Here is a 10,059-nt window from a genome sequence, read left to right as displayed (position 1 = left end):
TTATTAGGAGGCTACATACAGAGCAAAATGAGTGAATCTCATTGTAAAGTATGTCTATATACATCCCTACGTAGTATCCTAATGAAACCTTTAAAAAGACTTATATTTAGGAACGAAGGGAGTAATGGGTAGTGAGATGCTTCTTTCGAGGACGGTTCCTTTTGGTTGTGCCTTTCATTGAGGACTTTTTTCATTGCCTTAGTTTGTTTACTTGAGTGTGGAGGTTGTATGGATGGACGTTTCTGCTTCATTTGAATAAAATGGGGCAGGGGGAACCCCTTTCATTAAAAAAAAAGTTCTCATATTTCCATATTTTGATAGGGAGGGAGTACCAGTGTATGTTGCCGCAAAAAAGAGGTATGGGTAGTGTATGTAGTGCAGTGGGGAGCCAACGGCTACGCCTTGTCGTAGTATGGTACTGTAGACCTGTAGTGCCCCGTGTGGAAAAAAGGGACGCAGCCCAAAAACAGAAACGAAAAATGGACAGGGCAGGCAATATGGGGACCAGGCACATGCGAGGCGCAAAGCCCGTGCATGCATGCGCTCCGATCGAGCCATCGGAGATCGGACGGCTCGGCGTGCGAAGCCAGTCGGTGGAGTGGAGTAGGAACGTTCCCCGTATTTTTATATGCCCATCATTATATAATTATATAATTGGACCAACTTGCTTTGCCTTGGAAGCGTTTGGTCTTTGGCGCTGGCTGGCTGCTGACTTCTCACCTACCGTTGCATGCTACTCAATTAGGGAGAAAACAACATGGGGATCCATTTCTTTTCTGATATACCACCACCACCACGTTACCATACCATGTCACCGTGCGTCGCGGACCTAATATTCGTACCAACCCAATTTGTATTTGACCCATTTGGTGTGGCTTTCTGCCAGTTCAAGCCACCAGCTTCTGTTTTTCTCCCTTTCGTAACCGAACGGAACGGAACGCGATTGGTTCGTGGTTGGTGGGCTACGGCGCACTGTCATTTTCCCCTGCTGGTGTGATTTAAAAATTCGGCAACCAGGGAAAGCGCCACACGAGCAGCCGCCACCGGCCGGCCACGCCAGCCAGCACCGCGTCCCTCTCCTCTCCAGCTCCCCTACAATACAAACAGCGATGACCGAGCGCTTGGCACCCACCACCACCGCGTCTTCCGTCTCCTGCTTCTCTTCCTCCTCTCCTCTCCTCTGCTCTCTTCCGCCCCGCGTGGACCGACCCACCCAACCCCAAGGAAGGAGCGACCGTCGGGATGGGGAGGAGGGAGGCGCTCGCGGTCCTCCTCGCCGTCGTCCTCGCGGCGGCGGCGGCGCCGGGGGAGGCGGACGCGGCCAAGGGGAAGGCCAAGGGGAAGTACCGCGCGCTGTTCAACTTCGGGGACTCGCTGGCCGACGCCGGGAACCTCATCGCCAACGGCGTCCCGGACATCCTCGCCACCGCCAGGCTGCCCTACGGCCAGACCTACTTCGGCAAGCCCACCGGACGCTGCTCCGACGGCCGCCTCGTCGTCGACCACCTGGGTGAGTTGACTTGCCGCGTTCGATTTTGATTTCGTCGCTTCTCTTGCTTGCTTGCTTGCTTCCTCTGCCTCCGAGATTCTGACGCGCCGCTTGCCCCGATCGGTCGCCGCTACTGCAGCGCAGGAGTTCGGGCTGCCGCTGCTGCCGCCGTCCAAGGCCAACCACTCCGACTTCAGGTACGGGGCCAACTTCGCCATCACCGGCGCCACCGCGCTCGACACGCCCTACTTCGAGGCCAGGGGCCTCGGCGCCGTCGTCTGGAACTCCGGCGCTCTCATGACCCAAATCCAGTGGTTCCGTGACCTCAAGCCCTTCTTCTGCAACTCCACCAAGGGTAAACAAACAAACGTCAAAAGGAATCCCACCTTTGCAGCCAGCTAGAGTAGATACGTGGTGGATTGCGATGAACTGATTGGTGATTTTGCAATGTTTCTGCAGAGGAGTGCAAGGAGTTCTACGCCAACTCGTTGTTCGTAGTCGGCGAGTTCGGTGGCAACGACTACAACGCGCCCCTGTTTGCAGGGAAGGGCCTCACAGAGGCCTACAAGTTCATGCCCGATGTCATCCAGGGCATCTCCGACGGCGTTGAGGTAGCGATTGCTTCTTCTTTTGAGTCCTACATTTGCTCGCTGTCACATCGAATGTAATTCCAACTACAATATGGTGCAGGAATTGATCGCCGAGGGGGCAGTGGATCTCATTGTGCCAGGGGTGATGCCCACCGGCTGCTTCCCCGTCTACCTGAACATGCTCGACATGCCAGCCCACGAGTATGGCGCACGGAGCGGGTGCATCCGTCAGTACAACACCTTCTCATGGGTGCACAACGCACACCTCAAGAAAGCGCTCGAGAAGCTCCGGCCCAAGTACCCCAATGTGCGGATCATCTACGGCGACTACTACACACCGGTTGTCCAGTTCATGCTCCAGCCTGAGAAGTTTGGTTAGTTCTCAAGACACCTCAAATTTTTAGTGATTTGCAAATTGGTTCCGTTGTATGCATACATTCATACCCTTGGTTAAAATAGATACTCAAATTGGCTTTCCTTGGCTGAGAATTCTGCTGTTCAGTTCTTACAGATACAGATGTAGTGCTAATTACTGTAGATGGATCTTAATTAGTGTGCATGTGCTTATTGTTCTCTGGTGTGATGTGAAGTCAACTGTCAGGCAGTCAGCGATTTCCTTCCGTTCGCCTTGAAAGGGCACACAATACTATATGATAATTAGATGGTTCAGATCTGGGCAGAGAGCAAGAGATGCCTTCGCCTGGATTGGAGCACATAGCATATATAATACGAAAAACGGCGAACGCAACTTGCGGCCGCAATTATCAATTAAAGCACCTTCACCCATGTTGAGAGTATATTAGAAGCAAAGGTTTACTAATCCGATGCTCTAGGATCATTTGTCTAGTCTGTAAAGGAGTAGTACTAGCTATCACTTCAATTAGTAGTTCAGAGCCTGCTCAATTGGTAGCTGTCTTGTTTAGTGGTCATGTGGGACCTGCATAACCTGCATAACCTGCCCGTACTCTCGCCTAGAGCAAAGTAGTCACGTTTTCACCTAGAGCAAATGAGTCCCTATCATATCTAGATCACATGTACTCGTCCTCTAGAACTTCCATTTCAGTGCTACCTTGTAACAGGGACGATGTTTCTGTCTCAACCACCAAATCGAAAGTATGCAGATGCTTTACTGTTGATGAAAAATGGCACGATGCAGTGGCCTAACCATCTCCTCTTTATTATCCAGGATTCTACAAGCAGTTGCCTAGGGCATGCTGTGGGGCTCCTGGGTCCGTTGCCAAGGCGGCCTACAACTTCAATGTCACAGCCAAATGCGGTGAGCCTGGTGCCACTGCTTGTGCTGATCCAACGACCCACTGGAGCTGGGACGGCATTCACTTGACGGAGGCTGCTTATGGCCATATCGCCAGGGGTTGGCTATATGGCCCTTTCGCAGACCAACCGATTGTTCAGTCCTCGTGAGCGTTCCGCTTCTGCTGTTGCACCTGTAGAGCGTCGAGAATAGCACACTACTAAACTGGAGAAGGGAAAGTAGTTCTTCCATATAGTCCCAATGGTTCATACGTGTATATTTTCATTTGATTGAATTCATTGCAAGTGGGGTACAAAGGTGAAATAGGGGGATTCCAAAAGCATGATTTGTTTTGTCTGTGAGGTGGTATAAATGTAAAATGTAATGAACGCCATGATTACGAATATTGCCTTTGGGAAATATGTCACTGATAGAATTTTTGAGTAGCTTCCGACTTTTCCAGGTGTGCATTCTTACACACAAACTGGCATCCATCTCGTGCTTTGCGGCGACGAGGTGTTTCTCTCATGTTAATTTTTATGAAGATTAAGGAAAATGGTCCGGTAAATATTACTCCCTCCGTCTCAAAATAAATGATTTAAAAATGACTGAACTTTGATTATTGATCACACCCTATCTACTTCTCAAGCTCCAAAGCACGTTTCATAGATAGCAGCTCCGCACTCTTTGGAACTTGAAGGAAGATGAACTACAAAAGAAAACTACGTCTTCATTCTTCTCTGTTGCAGTCATTTTCTCTCTGCTTCAACTTAGTAATATTTTTGGGGGTCGTCTCGGACACGCAATCTCTCTGATAATTTTAGCATGCTTCGCAGATAACTATCACATGAGTTTATAGCAAACTCCTCTTTAGTACTGAAAAAGGCTTCACGTCCCGTTTTATATATAAAGCAAGAGGCTCCCCAAACAAACAAAAGTCCACAAAAAAGGGAGAACGAGAGAAGAGAAGGGAGTGAAGTATCTCCTCTAGGTCACGAGTCCCGTCCCGTCCCCCGCGTCGCTCCTCCAGGGGCGACACGGGCGGAAGCCCCAGATCCCGCCGGCGCCCCCCCTTCCTACCTGCCCTCTCCCCTCGCCACCGTCGAATGACATGGTCGGGCGAAGCCTGTCGCCTGGACGACGGTGGCGGGGCTCCCTCTTCTCGCGGTGGCGCGGGTGTGGCTGATCTGGTGCGGCGGTCATGGTGGTTGTCCTCGGTGCGTTTTCACGCGAGGGGCCGGGGTGACGTCCCCGGGACGAGCTGGCCGGCGTGCCTCAGGTGGTGGTGGCGGTTGCTGCGGCGTCCGTGCTCGACAGGGCGCGGATCCGGGGCTGCTCGGCCCAGATCCGACGTGTGGTGGGTGCGACGGGGGCTCTAGGTGGGGTTGGCCTGGCGACGGGGGTGGTGCGGCTCGACCGTTGCTGGCTGGTGCGTGGTGGGGTGCACGCTGGTCGGGGCCAGGTTTGGAGCTGCTGCTCCCGCCTTTCCTGGCTGAAAGCGGCCTGCTTGGTCGGACTGGCGGCTTGTTCTGTCAAGGTTTGTGGTGTGCTCCGGCCGGCGTGGTGCTGGTTGGAGCTGCTAGTCTCCCTGGTGCAGTGGCCTCTGCGTGGCGTAGGTGGTCCAGCCGGTGGTATGTCTGGCGGCGCCACCCTTTCTCAGATCTAGTTCGTTGGTGGATGGTGGCGGTGGTGGTCAGGTTGTGTTGTTCATCAACGGTTGCTCGTCTCCTTGGTGTTCTGTGGCTCGATCGATGATTCCTGGGTCTGACGTCTTTGGTATGCTTCTGTCAGAGATCGCTCTCTGTTGGCAGTGGCTGAGCTCCTTCCCCGGTGCTTGTAATAGGTGGAGAGGCTTAGGGCTCTGGGCGAAAGCCTTGGTTCGATGGGGATTGAAGGATACCGGTGGCATTGCTTCTTGAAGTTGTCATCGAAGAGTTCCTCCTCTTCACTAGACCTTGGTTTGTTGGTTCTAGGGTTGCCGTGTAGGCTGTTTGGTGTGGCTAGACTTTCCCGAGGTCCGACGGAGTTGTTGTGGATGACTCTGGGCGAAAGCCTTGGTTTGATGGAGGTCGAAGGATACTGACGACGATGCTTCTTGAAGGTGTCACCGAAGAGTCCTCACACCTCTTCAGGTTTGTGGGCGTGTTGGTGGTGGAGTATGAGTTGTCGATGTCGGCAAGGGTTGGGTTGTTGCACGATTTTCCTCTGTTTCAATCGTGTGTTGTAAGATTTTTTGGCCTAGTTTCCCTTGTAAACAGGGTCACTTTGTTCTCTTTTTTTCCTCTCTTAATGAAAATCGGCGGTGTTCCTACCTTGCACGTCAAAAAAGAGAAGAGAAGGGAGTCTTATCTGCGGGCAAAACAACACATAAGCCCGAACAAGAAAGGAAGATACATCCTCAAGGGGGATTGTGACCATAGAAGGCGAGCTGCCAGTTCCTTATATCTCCTTGTTAGTTGGTCCACCGTCGCTCTGTCCCGTCGCTTGGACAGAGGCCTCCACAACTGAAAGAATCTACATAGCATCAATGGTCCTACTAGGAAATATGTGCTCAATCACTAGCTTATTCCTAATACACCAAAGCGACCACGCCAAGGTCCCGGAATTGACCCACGTAAATCCACGGACATGGCTAAACCCGAGAATGGTTTTATACTTGAACCATACTTAAATCATACCCGTACATTTATCTCTCAAAATCATACTTGAACCATACCCATTTAATGTCATTTTCAACCCAACCAAAACTGAACCCACTATTTTTCCACCCAAACCAATTTAAATCCAATACATAACCGTGGGTTTAAACCTAGTACATAACTATGAGTTTGCTTCAATGTACATATAATTGCACAAATTAACATGTTAATAAGCAAATGAGATAGAAAAGACATAAGTGCATCTACAACAGTCTGGGAATAAATTTTCCCTTGAGATACAATCAGCACACAGAAAGAGGCAAAAAAATGACCACAGCTGAAAAGCTCACTAACAAGTGTATTAAAACCAAATTGTTTAGCCAAAGCACAAGCAAAGACTTCCGATTTTCATATGGTGTTTCCCCATAATACACCTCATAATACATAATTACATAGTGCATTACATTATGCACGCGGATCAAAGATAATCATTCTCGGTCATCGTAGGCTATCACACATAATCAATGCCGAGAAACCGGTTTGGATCCATAGTTTATTGTTGGAAGTATGCCCTAGAGGCAAATATAAATAGTTATTATTATATTTCCTCTTTAAAGATAATCGTTTATTATCCATGCTATAATTGTATTGAATGAAAACATAGATACATGTGTGGATACATAGACAACACAGTGTCCCTAGCAAGCCTCTAGTTGGCTAGCCAGTTGATCAAGGATAGTCAAGGTTTCCTGGCCATAGGCAAGTGTTGTTGCTTAATAACAGGATCACATCATTAGGAGAATCATGTGATGGACTAGACCCAAACTATGAACGTAGCATATTGATCGTGTCATTTTATTGCTATTGTTTTCTGCGTGTCAAGTATTTATTCCTATGACCATGAGACCATATAACTCACTGACACCGGAGGAATACCTTGTGTGCATCAAACGCCGCAACGTAACTGGTTGACTATAAAGGTGCTCTACAGGTATCTTCGAAGGTGTCCGTTGAGTTAGTATGGATCAAGACTGGGATTTGTCACTCCGTGTGACGGAGAGGTATCTCGGGGCCCACTCGGTAATACAACATCACACACAAGCCTTGCAAGCAATGTGACTAAGTGTAAGTCAGGGGATCTTGTATTACGGAACGAGTAAAGAGACTTGCCGGTAATGAGATTGAAATAGGTATGCGGATACCGACGATCGAATCTCGGGCAAGTAACATACCGAAGGACAAAGAGAATGACATACGAGATTATATGAATCCTTGACACTGAGGTTCAACCGATAAGATATTCGGAGAATATGTAGGATCCAATATGGGCATCTAGGTCCCACTATTGGATATTGACCGAGGAGTGTCTCGGGTCATGTCTGCATAGTTCTCGAACCCGCAGGGTCTGCACACTTAAGGTTTGGTGATGTTTCGATATAGTTGAGTTATAGGTGTTGGTAACCGAAAGTTGTTGGGAGTCTAGAATGAGATCCAGGACGTCACGAGGAGCTCAGGAATGGTCCGGAGGTAAAGATTGATATATAGGAAGTCCAGTTTTGGTCACCGGAAAAGTTTTGGGCTCATCGGTAGTGTACCGGGAGTGCCGGGAGGGGTGCCAGGGAGCATCGGGAGGGGTGTGAGTCCCCAAGGGGGTCTCATGGGCTATGGGAAGAGATAAACCAGCCCCTAGTGGCTAGGAATAAGTTCCCACTAAGGCCCATAAGGTTTGAGAAGGAAAAAACACAAAGTGAAAAGGGTTTCCAAGTGGGAAGGTGGAATCCTACTCCAAGTAGGATTGGAGTAGGACTCCTCCACCTCCAATTTCGGCCAAACCTTGAGGATTTGAGGCTGCCTCCTCCCCTCCCTCCCTCCTATATATACTAGAGGTATTGAGGGTTTTTGAGACACAACTTTGCCATGTGCTGCTCGACCCTATACCATGCAGTTTTTCCTCTAGATCGTATTTCTATGGAGCTTAGGCAAAGCCCTGCCGGAGTAGATCATCACCACCACCGACGCGCCGCCACGCTGCCGGAGAACTCTTCTACCTCTCCACCCCCTCTTGCTAGATAAGGAAGGTGGAGATTGTCATCGATCTGTACGTGTGCTGAACGCAGAGGTGCCGTCCATTCGGCACTAGATTGGGAAGGATCGTGATGAAGTCCGCGGGACGCATCGCGATGAAGTTCGCGGGATGGATCGTGATGAGATAGTACAACTACAGCGATCTGAATCGCGGAAACGTTCCACTACATCAACAACGTTATATACGCTTCCGCTTAGTGATCTACAATGGTACGTATATCCAATCTCCCTCTCATAGATGATCATCACCATGATAGGTCTTCGTGCGCGTAGGAATTTTTTTGTTTCCCATGCGACGTTCCCCAACAGTGGTATCAGAGCTAGGTTCATGCGTAGATGTTATCTCGAATAGAACACAAAGGGTTTTGTGGACGATGATGTTCGATTTTCTACCCTCCTTAGTCTTTTCTCGATTCGGCGGTATTGTTGGATTGAAGCGGCCCGGACCGACATTACTCGTATGCTTACGAAAGACTGGTTTCATCGATTGACATGCAACCTCGTTGCACAAAGATGACTGGCGGGTGTCGGTTTCTTCAACTTTAGTTGAATTGGTTTTGACCGAGGCGATCCTTGGAGAGGTTAAATAGCAATTTGCACATCTCCGTTGTGGTTTTTGCATAAGTAAGATGCGATCATACTAGATACCCACAGCAGCCACGTAAAACATGCAACAACAAATTAGAGGACGTCTAACTTGTTTTTGCAGGGTATGCTTGTGATATGATATGGCCAATGACGTGATGTGATATATTGGATGTATGAGATGATCATGTTGTAATAGTTAATATCGACTTGCACGTCGATGCTACGGCAACCGGCAAGAGCCATAGGGTTGTCTTTAAACTAACGTTTGTGTTTGCAGATGCGTTTACTATATTGCTAGGACGTAGCTTTAGTAGTAATAGCATAAGTAGCACGACAACCTCGATGGTGACACGTTGATGGAGATCATGGTGTGGCGCCGGTGACAAGAAGATCATGCCGGTGCTTTGGTGATGGAGATCAAGAAGCACAAGATGATGGCCATATCATGTCACTTATGAATTGCATGTGATGTTAATCCTTTTATGCACCTTATTTTGCTTAAGAACGACGGTAGCATTATGAGGTGATCTCTCACTAAAATTTCAAGACGAAATTGTGTTCTCCCCGACTGTGCACCGTTGCGACACTTCTTCGTTTCGAGACACCACGTGATGATCGGGTGTGATAGACTCAACGTTCACATACAACGGGTGCAAAACGGTTGCACGCGCGGAACACTCGGGTTAAGCTTGACGAGCCTAGCATGTGCAGACATGGCCTCGGAACACATGAGACCGAAAGTTCAAGCATGAATCATATAGTTGATATGATTAGCATAGAGATGCTTACCACTGAAACTATTCTCAACTCACGTGATGATCGGACTTGAGTTAGTGGATTTGGATCATGTACCACTCAAATGACTAGAGAGATGTACTTTTTGAGTGGGAGTTCCTAAGTAATATGATTAATTGAACTAATTCTCATAAACATAGTCTAATGGTCTTTGCGAATTATGATGTAGAGCTTGCGCTATAGCTCCACTGTTTTTATATGTTCCTAGAGAAAAATTTAGTTGAAAGTTCATAGTAGCAACTTTGCGGACTCGGTCCGTAACACTGAGTATTGTCCTCATTGCTGCGCAGAAGGCTTATGTCCTTAATGCACCACTTGGTGTGGTGCACCTCGAGCGTCATTTGTGGATGTTGCGAACATCTGACATACACAGTTTTTATGACTACTTGATAGTTCAGTGTGTAATACTTAATGGCTTAGAAGCAAGGCGCCAAAGACGTTTTGAAACGTCGCGGAACATAAGAGATGTTCTAAAAGATGAAATTGAGATTTCATGCTCGTGCCCTTGTTGAGAGGTAAGAGACCTCCGACAAGATTCTTTGGCTACTCAGTAAAAGAGAAAAGCTCGATCGTTGAGCGTGTGCTCAGATCGTCTAAGTGCAATATTCGCTTGAATCAAGT

General features: G+C 48.6%; 1 protein-coding gene across 1 annotated transcript; it reads left to right on the top strand.

Annotated features, from left to right (window-relative positions):
* The first annotated feature begins 1,034 nt into the window (after positions 1 to 1,034).
* LOC123444197 (GDSL esterase/lipase At5g45910-like) lies at positions 1,035 to 3,777 on the top strand. Its single transcript, XM_045120833.1, has 5 exons — positions 1,035 to 1,510; positions 1,629 to 1,844; positions 1,949 to 2,100; positions 2,180 to 2,453; positions 3,266 to 3,777. Exons 1-5 carry the CDS (start codon positions 1,243 to 1,245, stop codon positions 3,499 to 3,501), a joined length of 1,146 nt encoding a protein of 381 aa, XP_044976768.1. The 5' UTR covers positions 1,035 to 1,242; the 3' UTR covers positions 3,502 to 3,777.
* Positions 3,778 to 10,059: the final 6,282 nt, after the last annotated feature.

Source organism: Hordeum vulgare, chromosome 3H, assembly GCF_904849725.1.
Source record: "Hordeum vulgare subsp. vulgare chromosome 3H, MorexV3_pseudomolecules_assembly, whole genome shotgun sequence".
Classification (NCBI taxonomy): domain Eukaryota; kingdom Viridiplantae; phylum Streptophyta; class Magnoliopsida; order Poales; family Poaceae; genus Hordeum; species Hordeum vulgare.
This window is presented reverse-complemented; position numbering and strand designations above follow the sequence as displayed.